The sequence below is a fragment of the Peromyscus maniculatus genome, chromosome 8 (genome assembly GCF_049852395.1).
Source record: "Peromyscus maniculatus bairdii isolate BWxNUB_F1_BW_parent chromosome 8, HU_Pman_BW_mat_3.1, whole genome shotgun sequence".
Taxonomy (NCBI): Eukaryota; Metazoa; Chordata; class Mammalia; order Rodentia; family Cricetidae; genus Peromyscus; species Peromyscus maniculatus.
The window spans coordinates 97,813,800-97,829,031 of record NC_134859.1 but is presented as its reverse complement, the minus strand read 5'-3'; the positions used below and the strand labels follow the sequence as shown (position 1 = coordinate 97,829,031).

Sequence of the window (15,232 nt, the reverse complement as noted above, 5' to 3'; positions counted from 1 at the left end):
CCACCCTTGGTGGAGGATCTGAGTGGTTGGTGGCCACTTGATGAGGGAGAGTCACTCTTCTTTGAGGATATGCAGCACTAATTGGACTTAGGGGATTCTTAACAATCATTAAAAAAAAAGGACAGGAAGTTGGGAGGCAGACAAGGTGGAAGCAGTAAGGGATGCTGGAGGGAGGTAGTGGTGGATGGATAGAATAAAAATACACTCTACATGTATGTATGAAAGTTTCAAACAATAATATAACGTTTAAAAAAAGAAAACAAACAAAAAATTGCTGGTGTGGGTACAGGCAAAGAGGAGCCTTTGTTCACTGCTGCTGGGAATGTAAACTTGTATAGCTACTTTGGAAATGACTATGGAGGTTTGGTAAAAAACTAAAACTAGAATTACCACAGAACCCAGCTCTATCACCTCCACTACCCCTCTTCCCGGGCATACACAGAAAGAACTCTCTGTCCGGCTACAAATATTTCATAACTGAGCATACTGTTGCACTATCCATAATAATTTAAAGGTCCAATAACCTAGAAGTCCATTATCCAGATGGATAGAGAAAGAAAAAGTGTGTGTGTCTGTGTGCACGCACGCACACACGTAGGAAACTTCTTTATCTGCAAAGAAATATACAACTGTGACATTTGCAGGAAAACAGATGGAACTAGAAATCATGTCAAGTGAAGTAAGCCACTCAGGAAAACAAAGGTCCCGTTTTCTCTCATATAGAGTCAGGATTTTAATTTTAGAGACAGGGGATGAATACAAGTGTGTGTGTGTGTGTGTGTGTGTGTGTGTATGTAGGGGTTTGTGTGTGTGTGTAGGGGTCTGTGTATGTGTGCAGGTGTGATGGCTATTCAAGGTTGTCAACTTGACTATATCTGGAATTAACTAAAATCCAAGGGGCTGAGAACACTTATAAGGGATTTTTTTTTCTTACTTAATTCATTTGAAGTAGGAAGACCTACCCACCTTTAATCCAGATCTCTTGAAAGTGAGAAAATGCACCTTTAATCTGGACCACACCTTCTGCTGGCAGCCTACATGAAGGCCATGCAAGAAGGAAGCTTGCTCTCTTCTGCTTTGCTCTTACCCTCACTGGCAAATCCACTCCTTCTCTGGTGTGAGAGCCTACTTCTTCAGGAGTCAGGAGTCAGAATATGTACATACTTATTCATAGTCTCAGTTCTGTTCCTCTAGAGAACCCTGACTAATACAGTAGGGGGTTAAGTGTGGGAGGGTGTGTGTGTAGGGGTGTGGGTAGGTATGTGTGGGTGTGAGGGGGGTGGGTCGTGAATCTAAAAGGGGGCCATGAGAGGGGAAGAAGCGATCTTAATGGAGGAGGCCATGAGGGAATACATGACACGTAAGCAGAAGAGAGCTTCTGTGGGGACAAACAGACCAACAAGAGTAAGAGAACGCAGAAAGGAGACGGAGAAGGGAACAAAAACAACAAAATACTTGTGAAAAACCTCAACAAAACCAATCACTTTGTATGCTAGCTTAAATAAGAGACTGATTGCAAAAAAGGGGCGAACAGATTGGTGTTCCTTTCATCTTGGCATTCATGAGGAATAAATGCCTCGGTTTCCCTTTCTTCACTCAAGGCACTATTGCTCTGACACTACTGGAGAAAAGTAAAAATGAAAACAGTAAGCACCTGGCACTCTGGCCTCAAGAGTTAACTGGGTGCCGTGATGCTGCCTGTAGCAACTGCTGGTCCACCCCAAGTCATGACTTTCTGACCTTGGTGGTTTGGAAGAAAGTAGCCCCCGCAAGAGAGTGGTGATATCAGGAGGCATGGCCTTGTTGGAGGAAGTATGTATGTCACTGAGGGTGTAAACTTGGAGATCTCCTTTGCTCAAGCTTCCTTCAGTGTGACTCTCAGTCAACTTCCTGTTGCTTGCAAGATGTAGGACTCTCAGCTCCGGCACCATATTTGCCTGCATGCCACCATGCTCCCCACCATGATGATAATGGACAGAACCTCTAAAACTGCAAGTAAGCCACCCCAATTAAATGTTTCCTTTGTAAGAGTTGCCATGGTCACGGTGTCTCTTAACAGTGATAAAAAGCCAAGCTAAGACACTAAACATATAACAAGTAATAAGCAGCCTTGATGGGCTGGAGGATAGCAGCCTGGTGGACAGACAGATAGGGAGCGGGGTCAGGGCTAGGCAGGACATGTCACACAACAATTGTGGACCAATCAACCAATCTACCTGTGTCTTCAAACTGACCAACCCTAAAGTAGGAAAAGAAGACTCTCCAGGGGCTTTAAGACCCCCCAGGCCTCCAGAAGATACAGATAGTTTGGCCTTCCCAAGGCTGCCTTCTGCTTTGTAGAGGGTCTTTTTGTCTGTGTGTCTGTTACATGTGTGCTCTTAACTGCTGATTCTGTCTGCAGTGCATGAGATTTCTCCTCAGCTACCTGTTGTGCTTCAGATTTTTCCTGCCTTTTAATTCTTTAACTGGTAGGGAAAACAAACCTGGTCAAGACCCCTAGACTAAGCCGGGCAGTGGTGGCGCATGCCTTTAATCCCAGCACTTGGGAGGCAGAGCCAGGAGGATCTCTGTGAGTTCAAGGCCAGCCTGGTCTACAGAGTGAGATTCAGGACAGGTACCAAAACTACACAGAGAAACCCCGTCTCGGGGGGGGGGGGGGGGGGGGGGGGGGGACACAAAAATCTAGACTGTGCCATTTCTAGCGTGTATCCCTTCTGAAATCCACAGTCCCCTCTCTCTGCTTACCACAAAGATCTCGGGTCACTGGGAAAGGTCTTGAAGACCACAGCCTGACTGTGCTGGATAAGTGCAGTGGTAGCACTGGAAAAGACAGGGTCTTTTCATGAAAATGTGTCAGTAGTACAGCTGTGTGATTAGGGAATAGAGTCAAGTAGAAAAGTAAGCTTTCTTTAGAGACAACCACTTTGTTGGGGTTCTTTACACTCTACTCACGCTCACTTCTAAAGTGTCAATAGAAAAGCAAATGAAATGACACTGTGCCTGAGCACAGGATGGACTCATCCATTAATAGAAATGAAAAATAAGATTTTGTCTATAAAGTTCCACCAAGGCATTTAAAAGAGCTATTAAAAAATGGGGGGGGGTCAGTGAAATTTTATGTTCATTTTTAGGGTGGTATCCAAGTGAACACATTGGTGGTTTATAGTGGGCACAAGCATTACTGATCTGGGAACTGTTTTGTCCTACTGTCCTGAAGTCCAACCGAGGCTACATAAGGATGCTCAGGACAGCCAGACTGGCTCTCTTCTAGGGATACCCAATCCCCATGGTGACAAAAGAGAATCACTCATTACACAGTTGATTCCTGATGACTTGATTCCAAAATAACTGCAATACTGAGAAGTTTGACAATACCCATGGGGCTGGAGAGATGGCTCAGTGGTTAAGCGCACTGGCTGCTCTTACAGAGGACCTGGGTTCAGTTCCCAGGGCCCACATGGTAGCTCACAGCAGCCTATAAGTCTAATTCTAGGGGACCTGATACCCTCTTCTAGCCTCCATGGGCTCTTGCAGGTACATGGTATACAAACATACACTCAGGCACACATGCACACTCACAGAAACAAACAAACAAACAAACAATAAATAAATAAATTGTTCTGGGGTGTTTTTTTTTGGGGGGGGGGTTTCAAGACAGTTTCTCTGTGTAGCTTTGCACCTTTCCTGGAACTCACTCTGTAGATGAGGCTGACCTTGAACTCACAGAGATCCACCTGGCTCTGCCCCCCAAGTGCTGGGATTAAAGGTGTGCGCCACCACCGCCAGCAATTTTGTGGTTTTAGAAAAGAAGATCTGTCCTTTGACAACTTCAAGATTGACATGATATAAATTTTGTCACTATTATTTTTTTTTTTTTTTTTTTTTTTTTTTTTTTGGTTTTTCGATACAGGGTTTCTCTGTGTAGCTTTGCGCCTTTCCCGGGACTCACTTGGTAGCCCAGGCTGGCCTCGAACTCACAGAGATCCACCTGGCTCTGCCTCCCGAGTGCTGGGATTAAAGGCGTGCGCCACCACCGCCCGGCGTCACTATTATTTTTATTTTAATGACCTCCATAGTGAGACAAACTGGCACGACGTCTTATGCAAATGAAATAACACAGCCTTAAGAGGGTTTACCAGGCTTTCAACAGCTGCAGGAAAGCCACAACATGTGAATAGCCCAAAATATGTAGATGACTAAACTATGGAATCTGGGGCTAAAATTCAGAGAAAACAAGAAAGAAAAGGAGTTCTCAGAGGAACAGCCATGAGACTGGGTGTCAGGGGTGGAAGGTGGGAACCCGGAGCCTCACATATGCCAGGCAATTGCTCTACTTACTCCGGCCCCAACATCATTTTTATAAATATTTTTAAAAGTTTCAATGCTTTGATTCTTTGGGGGGAAAAATTCAAACTAAATGAAAGGGGAAAAAACAGTTTTGATGCAGGCAAGTAACTGAACAACATTACCAGTTGCACCTGAGAAGCATTCAGGAATGCACAGTAGTGGAAGGCATGTTCACAGAACTGACATCTAAGCTGGGGTTCTCACCACATGCTGAGAGATTGCATCAGAACCATGCTGTGGTGGTTTGTAAAATAATGCCCCACACCCCCACACTCCCACACACACCCCCAGGCCCATATAGAGAGTAGCACCATTAGGAGGTGTGGCCTGGTTGGAGTAGGTGTGGCTTTCATGAAGGAGTTGTGTCACCAGGGGGTGGGCTCTGAGGTCTTAGATGCTCAAGCTAGGCCCAGTATGGCATTCTCTTCCTGCTGCCTTCAGATCCAGATGTAGAACTCTCAGCTCCTTCTCCAGCACCATGTCTGCCTGTGTGCCATCATGCTTCCCGACATGATGATAATGAACTAAACCTCTGAACTGTAAGCCAGCCCCAACTAAATGTTTTCCTTTATAAGAGCTGCTGTGGTCATGGCATCTCTTCACAGCAAAAGAAACCCTAACTGAGACACATGCTAAGGTTGCAAACACTTGAAAAATACTGATGCTGAGGGCAGAGCTCAGGGGTCAGCACCTTGGAAAATGCTAACAGAGACTGACCAGTGAATGAAAAAGGAGAGCAGAGAACTACATTAAACCATGGATCCACAACAGGAGAATCAGCATTCTAGAATTTTTTACACCTCCTTGTTCTTCCCAAAGCTTCACAAAATACCATAATCCTTGGAGAAGGGGCCCAGGTAGAAGAAGAGCAATAGAAGAGAAGCTTGAAGACACTGCCTTATACAGGATCGCCTCCCCGGGAGCACTCTCCTGAGAAGTCTTGGAGTCAACTATGCAACATGACTCATGGCTTTTCCTATGTGACCTTTAAACACTTGAGGATAAGGGGGAAAAAGTGAAACAAAATAAAAACAAAAGCCATCAAGTTTTTGAACCTAAAAGGCAAAAATCATGACCCACTTTCAAGCTGGCAGATGCATCACCTCACCCACACAATCACTCAAGGAAAACAGGATGCACTTCAGGAGACCAGAGAAGGGAGGGTGCATATTCATTAAAGACACCCAACAACATTGTCCTAGAGCTCAGTACTCCAGCTCTCTCTGGTCTTTCAGCCAAAATGAAAACTTGGAACAAACCGCCATGGTAGCCTTGTAAAACATTAGGGGAAAGCACCAGGAGCAAGAAGGGGTGAACACCTAGAAACAGCCTCAAGGGCCGTAAGCAACCAAGAGTTACCCCGGCTCATCATGTTTTCCAGTAAGAGCTGTATTTGAAACACCATTTCCAAAGAAGCAAGGCTGTAACAAAGCTAAGGGAGGGTTGCTTCAGCATCCCTGGACCTCAGGGAGCCTCCCTGGGGCTAGGTCAATCCACAGTGGCAACTGTGGTTGGGACTGCTCCCTCCAAGAGGCACAGTTGGGACCACAGCCAGCTCTGACCCACCACCCGCTCCCTCCTAGTTCCCATCTGCTTTCACAGAACAGCCATCTAAACTAACTGGGTTCCACTTTGTGCTGTACCTTAACATCTCCTCCCCTCTGCATCTGCAGCTGCTACTCTCGCCCTGCTCTGTTGAACATCGTGACCATCGTATAGACAGACACCATAAGAGTCCCTGGGAAATACTGTGTCCTCTTTTACTCTCCTAGACTATGCCAGTAACTCCCCTCTTTGTGCTCAGCTTTCTTTGAATTTGCCTCCGAACCCCCAACAGTACCTACTATGCCTGTATGGGCAAATCCATCCACAGTCAACATGGGTTCTGCAGAAGGCAAAACTCTGCAGGACTTGTACACATCCAAGAAACATTCTTGAAGCCCCACAATCTCCTCAGCACAAATAAATCTTTGCACCCATCCCCCACCCCTAGCCTTCCACCAGGCCTTACTACATTTGTCTGGAATCGATATTAAATTGTTCACAGTTCTGTCCCGGTTTCATACTTGTTGCTGGAATAAAATACCCCCGACAGAACACAACTTAAGAGAGAAAAGGTTTCTTTGAGCTCACAACTCCACGTTACACTCCAGCATAGCAGGAAGTCGGGGCAGTGGGAACTGGAAAGAACTGGTCACATCACGGTCACAGTCAAGAGCAGGGAGAGATGAATGCATCCATGCTTCTAGTCCACAGCTCCCCTTCTCCCTTGGATGGCCCAGGACCCAAAGCCAGCGAATGACACCATCCACTTCTAGGCTCTTCCCACATCCATTAACAGAATCAAAACAATCCCCTCGCAGATGTCCCACAGGCCAGCCTGTTCTAAACAACCCCTCACTGAGACTCTAGATTGTGTGAATGTGACAGCTAAAATTAACTGGCCATCACAAGGTCTTGGAGAGATTTTTCCTGCTTTGGTGATACAAATACAGTACAGTCCTTCTAATGGGCATGCCTTTCCTTCCTTACTCACATTAGTGGGAAAATGCCTCTCATGGCCTCTGCTCAGGATTTATATCCTACACATACATACACATATAACACACACACACACACACACACACACACACCACAAAGCCATCTTAATTTATATCCTCCAAATATCCTATGCATTATCTCCACCCCTGGTCTTGCCAATCCAATCATAATGCTACCAAATAAGTAGTGGCTTAATTGAGTTCCCTACTAGACCTGGAATTGGGGGTAGGGGCAAGGACTATGTCCTGCAGCGTGGAGGACAGACTCCATGGATGCTTCTGAAATGAGTATAAGGGATGGCTCCGACCCCATGGAGGACAGTCATGAGAACAATCTGTCTTCTTCAGCATAGGTCTGTGGGGTGGAGGGTCCTCTTACCACTGTGAGGTAAAGTCGACAAACTCTGCGGAGAACTTGTCTGCTGGGAGCTGTGGCGACGGCTCTTCTACCACTTGCTTTAGCTGCTGGAAGGGAGTTCCCCAAGAATCATAGGGAAACCGAAGGATGGCCAGCTCAATCTAAAAGGAGGGAAACGAGGGGGGCGGCAACCATTAAGAAGGGCTCTTAGGAAGCAGCTGTGTTTCTTTTTAGGAGGACTAGAGGTGAGGCTCGAGTATAATTAGGGGAAGAAAAATAAACTAATAACCCGTTCTCACAAAATCTCAGTGCTATTTTTTTTAATATTATCTTACCAGCGACAGCTATTTAGACCTACCTAAATAAACGAGTCCCTTGATAATACCCAGAATGCTATTTAATAGAAACTTATCAGCCAAGAGCATTAAAGTTCAAGACAGGAAACAACCAGTTTTTCAAATATCTGGCCAGGAAGGAATTTTTAAGACTTTGGCAGCACCATGCCTCTGCTGCCACCTACAGGTCCTTTCGTGAAATGGAAAATTTAAAAAAAAAAAGTTACCCAAGGACTGAATAACTGATCTTTTTTTGGACTTGAGTAAAGGCCACTCTGCTGTGACAGAATCACATGTTTTCTGGGCAGGGACATGGAATAACTCACTGGATATAATCAGCTGCTGGTCCTGGGCAGGAGCCAGGACCACAGTGGATAATTCCAGACCTCAGAGACTCTGAAAACGTACACAGAGAGTACAGATAAGGCACTGACTGTGCGGCCATAGGACCAGGCTCGGGAAAGTACACCATCTGTTATTATGTTCTTAGGAGAGATCTGATTTCAACATCCAAAACTTCCACCGTGAAAATGTTCAGTGCAGAGCTTGGGACGACGTTACCCAGTTGTGAGCACTTGCATAGCACTCATGAATCCAAGAGTTCGATCCCCAACATGGCATCAAACTAAGCATGGTGGTGCATGCCTGCAATCCCAGCACTTTGCGAGTGAAGGGTGGAGGATCAGAAGTTAAAGGTCATGCTGGACTACAGATAGATTTTGGAGCTAGCCTGGGCAACATGAGACCTGGTCTCAAAAAATTAAAATCAAATACACAGCTTAGTGCATTTGGCCTATTGGGGGCCCCACACAATAGCATTCTTTTTGTAACTTAAGTTTCTTGTCTTGATTATAATTGCTTAATTTAAACGATAAGAACTCTATTAACCCCATGTCTATCAGAAAGATAGTCTATGAGAATACATGAGTTATTGTAGGTCATATAACTAGTAAGGGACAGGAAAATCTGGACTGCCAGATCTCATTATAGGGTTTCCACTATACCACACTGCAAATAATTTGCCCGGGAAAACAACCTGCCATTTCAGACAGGAAATGGTGCCCAAGTGTGGTGTCTCAAGGGCTTTGCTTCTGGATCCCCAAAGACTATCCCATCCAGTTTCATGCTTAAAACCTCATAGCCCACAATGATGACCATAGGTTACCATGGTGATGCCCAGACTCCAAATGTCAGACTTCACACTGTACCCCTTCTGGTTGAGCTCCGGGTTTATTCGTTCAGGCTGGAAAGGAGACAGAGAGCTAAGAAATGGAAAGACAATTGCCATGCTATGTGTAGCTCAATAAAGACCCAGATGGAGACAGCACCAGATGCCAAATGAGTTATTTGACTCTGTTAATGTACCTCCCAGTCCAAAAGACTGGGTAATCACAAGCTATGAAATGTCTCCACAGGGCTTCCCTTCTTTATATATTTGTCTTTTCTTAGAGGCAGCAATAAATCCAGATCCCTCATAACAAATTTTAATTGCCTTAACAAGAACAAGGGTACACAGTCAAAATCTCTATCTACTGAAATCATCCTTGGTAAAAATACCAACAGCTCAAAACTTAAAAAAAATCTGCAGAAGTTCCCAGCTACCATCTGACTGTCTAATGTTAAGAGACCTTAGGGACTTTTACTTAAACATGGACAAGAACTTTTCAAACCCAAACACAAGTCCATTTCCAAAATGAATGTGTTCCTCTGCTTGAAGGAATCTCAAGGTCTTGTTAGTGGCCAGTGAGCATGCACATGCCCTAAGGTATTCTGTGACGACAACTGCCTTGTGTGGGTAATTTAAGTTATCCATAGTCTTCCGTCCGCGATCAAGCTAATACTCACATGCAAGTCAGTGTGTAAAACTGTACAGCAGTGCATACTACTTAGATGTATTTTCAAATAATATGTCCCTTTGACTTAATTCTGAATTTGCATGTTTATGTCATCCCAAAATGCACATGTTAAAACCTTATCCCACCTGTGCCCATGACAGGAAGTTGTATCTTTCTAAGATGACTGTGGATTGGGGGTAGGTTCCCATGGATAAGGTTAGTACTGTCATAATAGAAGCCTTAAACAGACTCCCCTGCTCCTTCCATCATGTGAGGACACAAGGAGACACAAGGAGCCAGAGAAGCAGGCTCCAACCACATCCTGAACCTTCCAGGGTCTTCATCTTGGACTTTGCAGAGTGAAAAACTCTTAAAAAAAAAAAAACTATCTGTTGTCTGTAAGGCATCCAATTTTTGGTATTTTGTTATAATAACTTCAAAGGCTAGAGACAATATATGGAGCAAGTAACTAATGGTTTCTGACATAAGACCTTTAAGAAAATGATGCAATGCAGAATATTTTTTGAATCAGAAATTTATTTCAATTTTCCCCTCACAGCCATCCATTTCTTATTTTCTGGCCTAGTTTTGCAAGCAGGTACATTTCTAGTGCATAGACGCACGTGTGTGTGTGTGTGTGTGTGTGTGCGCGCGCGCACGCGCGCGCGCACACACACACACACACACACACACACCCCTCTGGGTGCAGTACTTACAGCCATGTATGGTTTGCAACCCGCATCAATCGTTTTAGCAACAGAGTCCACCAGGTAGCCACTGATTCCAAAGTCACACATCTTCACTTGGCCCAGAGTATTAATGAGCACATTAGAAGGCTTGACATCTGAAAGAAAGAGCAACAATTCACTTCTCCACCACTAGAGGGCTCTAGACGCTCCACTTGTCTTGCACTTCTATGTTTGCCAAGCTGCCCAACACAAAGGTGACCACCAATCCTGACTCACAGCTACATACAACTTGTTCCTTTCCACTTTGTTTTTAATCCTTCATATTTTGTCTGTGTCTTTCAGGGTTATGAATCACCAAACACTGTCTCCTCTGCTTATCTTATATTTCATTGCCTCCACACACATAGTAAGAACTTAAAAACAATGACCAAGCCAAATGTCCCATGCAAAGTCATCTATCAGGGGTAGGGAGATGGCTCAGTGGATAAAAGCACTCATCATCCAAGCATGGTAACCTGAGTTCAACTACCCAGCAGCCATGTAAAAAGCCTGGTGCATCATATGTGTGTCTGTGATCCCAGCGTCCTTGTCGGGAGAAGGGAGACACAAACACGAGACTCCCCAGAAGTGTGGGCCAGCTAGCCTGATGTACACAGCAGTGAACAACAAGATGCTGTCTCAAATGAGACAGAAGACAAGGACCAACATCTGATGTTGCCCTTTGCTCTCTATAAGTGAGCTGTGGCATGAGGGCACCCACATTCACACACACATACAACACACACACTATATACACACATACATACAGAAAATAAAATGCTGTGTTGAATAGTTAGTGTGAGAGTAAGAGGTTGAAGAATGAAAAGGAAGAGAGTAACCAATGATACAAGTATGGTCACAGCAACCCATTTTGACTGAAATCTCTATAAAAGATTCATCAGAGGCCACCTCAGTGTAGAATGTTATAAACCCAGGCATGCCCAAACATGGGCAGGCACTGAAGAAGGGGTGATAAATTAACCATTGAGGTTAGGAAGGCATAACCCACCCACTGACATGCCCCAATAGATGAACGATTGCTCTCTCTAGGTGGTAGAACTGGAAAGTACAATTAACTTCTGCTCCCTGTGCCACTTTGCACAAAGGTCATAGAATACAAAGACGAGGCTTATTCTAAACTTGGTCCTTCAGTTGGGTATGGTGGCACAGGCCTGTAATCCCACGACTTTCGAGAGAGGCCAGGGGTCGGGTAGGGGATCCTTTAGCCACATAGCAGGTCTGAGACCTTGTCTCATAAAAAAATTAAAATAAAAAATGTTCATTATCATTTTTCTCTTAAACTGGTAAATGACATACCAAATATCATTTTATTACTTCCATAGTTTTGTATACATTCTAGTTTAAAAAACTGAATATTTCAGTATTTTGAGAAGAAAGTTCGAATGACTTCCACACCTACAGATAATATGAATGTTTGCTCCTATCTATAGCCCACTCCCTTCCTAGAGTCCACTCTGATGTTTTTCCAGCTTTACTGCTGCCAATTAACACTAGGATAGCAGGTACACTATGCATGACATTTTACACCATGTCAAGCTCACAGAGGTTAAAAATTACCCCAAGCACAGTCCTTAGTGCCCATAAGGACCTCTACCAACTTTCTCAAACACACACACACACACACACACACACACACACACACACACACACACACACTTAATCTACAAACTGCAAGGTGCCCCTGACTAGAACCTTCCAAAGATAATCAGTTCCTTATTTTTCTTATACAACTTCTATATACGGTACTTTCCTATTTCCGGGACGTTTTATTGAGGTTTTTCTAGTTATCTCTTTATTGAGAATCCCTATATAGAATTTTTTAAATTTGTCTATTTTTAAATATGTCTCTCCCAGTGTGCAAGTGCAGTGCCCTCAGAAGGCACAAGAGAGTGTTGGACCCCCTAGGACTGGAGTTACAGATGGTTGTGAGCCACCATGTGGGTGCTGGGAATTGCAAGAACAGTCAGTGTTCTTAAACACTGAGCCATCTCTCTTAGCCCAGTAGAATTTTTTAAAGAATACATTTTCCTAGATAACTCTTAGGTCTTCTTCATGTTATTAAAAACATCTATACTGGGGCTGGAGAGATGGCTCAGAGGTTAAGAGCACCGACTGTTCTTCCAGAGGTCCTGAGTTCAATTCCCAGCACCCACATGGTGGCTTACAAACATCTGTAATGAGATCTGGCACCCACTTCTGTATACATAATAAATAAATAAATTAAAAAAAAAATCTATACTCTAAGTGATTTTACAGGCTGGAGAGATGTCTCAACAGTGAGAGAGCTTGCTGCTCTCCTAGTGGACCTAAGTTCAGATCACAGCCCCTATATCAGGCAGTTCATGACAGCATGTAACTCTAGCTCCAGGGGGTTCAAGGCCCTCTTCTGGCCTCTGTGGGCTCTGCACTCATGTGGCAGGGACCACGCACATATGTAAGCACACATATACACCTAAGTAAAAACAAAACTTGAAAGAATATTTTATGAGACAAATGGATGGAAAAGAATGGGTGAATAAAGTGGATGAGTGGGTAGATAAAGAAATAACAAACACAGCTGGGAAATGGCTCAGCACCTAAAAGCACACACTGTGCAAGTGTGAGTGACCTGAGTTTAAATCCGTAGAAACCACATTAAAAACTAGGTGTGGTCATGCACACCAGTGACCCAGTTCTGTGAGGAAACAGAAGGATCACTGGGGTTGGCCAGCTCCTTCTGTGAGAGACCTTGCCTCAAAAAAAAATAAGACAGCATGTGACAGAGCAAGAACCTGACATCCTTCTCTGGCCTCTACGTGTGTGCATGGATGAGCACATCCACATGTTTGTGCATAATAATCATACACACACACACACACACACACACACACACACACACACACACACGCCTGTGCAAAAATAAGAGCTAACAGGAAAAGAGGAAGGCCAGGAAAGAGATTTCCCCCCCCACTTAAGGTAGCCTGGAAAGGCTCTGCTTTGTTCTAGAGATTTCCACTACACTTGTGCAGACACATCTGAGGATCTTGTTAAGATACAGTTCTGATTTGTCCTGTGACTATGCTTCTGTAACCACCTCCTGCTACAGGATGCATAATACAAGTTGCATTTTTTTTTCCTTTGGGTCCTTTCAAATTTTCAATGATGCATCCATAGCTCTCTTTGGTGAATTTCTATTCAATTTAGGTAAAATACAAAATTCACTTGTTTTTATATTCTCAGCCAAGACAAAAAAAAAAAAAAAAAATGGCCAAGGCCTACAGCCTGAATCTTAAAAGTCTTCCAAGAGTCCGTGTGCTACACATAGGCTTAGTCCTTAGTTTAGCCATATGGGAGATGTTGAAACCCTTAACAGGTGGGGCTTGGAGGAATGTTTTAGATCACTGGGGACTGCCCTTGAAGGGAATTATGGGATGCTGATCTCATTGTCTACCTCTTATCCCTGGTCACAAGATGAATGAGGTTCCTCTGCAACATGGTCCCACCAACTTGAACTGCTCTGCTGCCTCATCACTGGCCAAATAGCAACAAGGTCAGTTAACTACAGACTGAAGCCTTCAATCTGTGATTCAAAGTAAACCTTTCTTCTTTATCAGCTGATTGTGTCAAGGGTTTTGTCACAGTAATAGAAGATTAATACAGCTACTTACATTTGTTATACAATTTGTTATACATTTGTTATTCCTCCCAAAGGAAGGCCCCTTAGTTCTCCTATCTAACTCAACCCCTCCCCTATACATACAGGGAAGAGCAGGAAAGGAAGGGAGACACAAGGCAAAAGAAATGAACTTAGTACAAGGAACTGCCGAGATAGCTCTACATATGCTTACCTCGATGGATAACAGAGAGCTTACTGTGTAGATGTTCTAATGCTTTTACAATCTGCAAGTTAAACAGAGTAGATTTACTGACCCCATCACTGGAAAGAAGCTGAATGTTAAGTGTGTTCAATTTTTTTAACTCTCCTTGCTTAAAGTTGCTTAAGGAATGATTTTCTCAAATAGTAGTGGCCCTAATAAGGAAAACAACAGGAAGTTACCTAACTGAACTCCTCCCACCAAGGTGGATTGTATCTTCCAGCAGAGATGCCTCCTTCATCTTTCGTAAGTATCATTTTTCCTCCACCTTCCTAAAACTTGGTAGTCATCAAGGTTGCCTTGTATTCTAATTTCTTTTACACCATAGTGTTAAGAAAATATTAAAAACTCTACAAGAGAAAGTTAAACTAAAGTATACCTGAGTACAGGTGTAAGAATGGTCATCACAGAAGATAAACACGTGGTTTGGAAGCCATGATGGTGAGTTTTAATGGTCAACTTGACACAATCTAGAATCACCTTGGAGAAGAGTCTAAAGAGAGACTGTCTAGATAAAGTTGGCCTGTGGGCATGCCTGTAGAAGATTGTCTTGATTGTGTCCATTGAAGTGGGAAGAGCCCACCCACTGTGGATGGTGCCATTCTTGGGGTAGAAGATTGCATAAAAATATAGGAAACAAAATGAATGTGCTAACTCATTGTTCTCTGCTCTTGACTGTGGATGTAATATGAGTAACTGCTTCAAGTTCCTGATGCCTCAACTCTCTGCAATAACGGCCTGCAACCTGGAACTGTGAGCTAAATGAGCATTTTCTCCCTTAGGTTGCTTTTGTCAGGTTATATATATATTTTTTAATCACAGCCAAAAAAATGAAACCAAGATAGAGGCATTTGGCATGGTTTACCAAACCAGGTCATTAGCTGCATGCACTACACAGAGATTGGGAAGAAAAGCATTGATTTAGCTTCCCACTGACATAATCAGTACCCAACAGAACCTGGTGAAGTAACCGATCTAACAGTTGGATGGTGGTTATTAGGCAAAGACAGAAATCCTGGACTTTTTCCATTCCCCTTGAGTAGGTGGCATTCATGATGTACTCACAGAAACTGCTATCTTCCCTAAGATATCCTCTGGAATTGTTTGGCCTTTATCAATAACTTGTTTGTAGAATTTATCTAGTGACGTATCCATGAGCTCCATGCATATCCACACATCACCCTGGAGACCAATAAGTTCAGGGATTATCAATG

General features: G+C 43.7%; 1 protein-coding gene across 3 annotated transcripts in view; it reads right to left on the bottom strand.

Moving 5' to 3' along the window:
- The window catches only part of Map2k6 (mitogen-activated protein kinase kinase 6), a 134,354-nt gene that overhangs the window by 24,051 nt on the left and 95,071 nt on the right, over window positions 1-15,232 (bottom strand). For all 3 annotated transcript variants that reach the window (XM_006970454.4, XM_076543652.1, XM_042283046.2), the window contains exons 6-10: window positions 15,084-15,200; window positions 13,992-14,043; window positions 10,132-10,259; window positions 8,746-8,823; window positions 7,267-7,406 (exon numbers count right to left, since the gene is read on the bottom strand). In XM_006970454.4, the coding sequence (XP_006970516.2) occupies window positions 7,267-7,406; window positions 8,746-8,823; window positions 10,132-10,259; window positions 13,992-14,043; window positions 15,084-15,200 (515 nt within the window). The remainder of the gene's footprint in view (window positions 1-7,266; window positions 7,407-8,745; window positions 8,824-10,131; window positions 10,260-13,991; window positions 14,044-15,083; window positions 15,201-15,232) is intronic.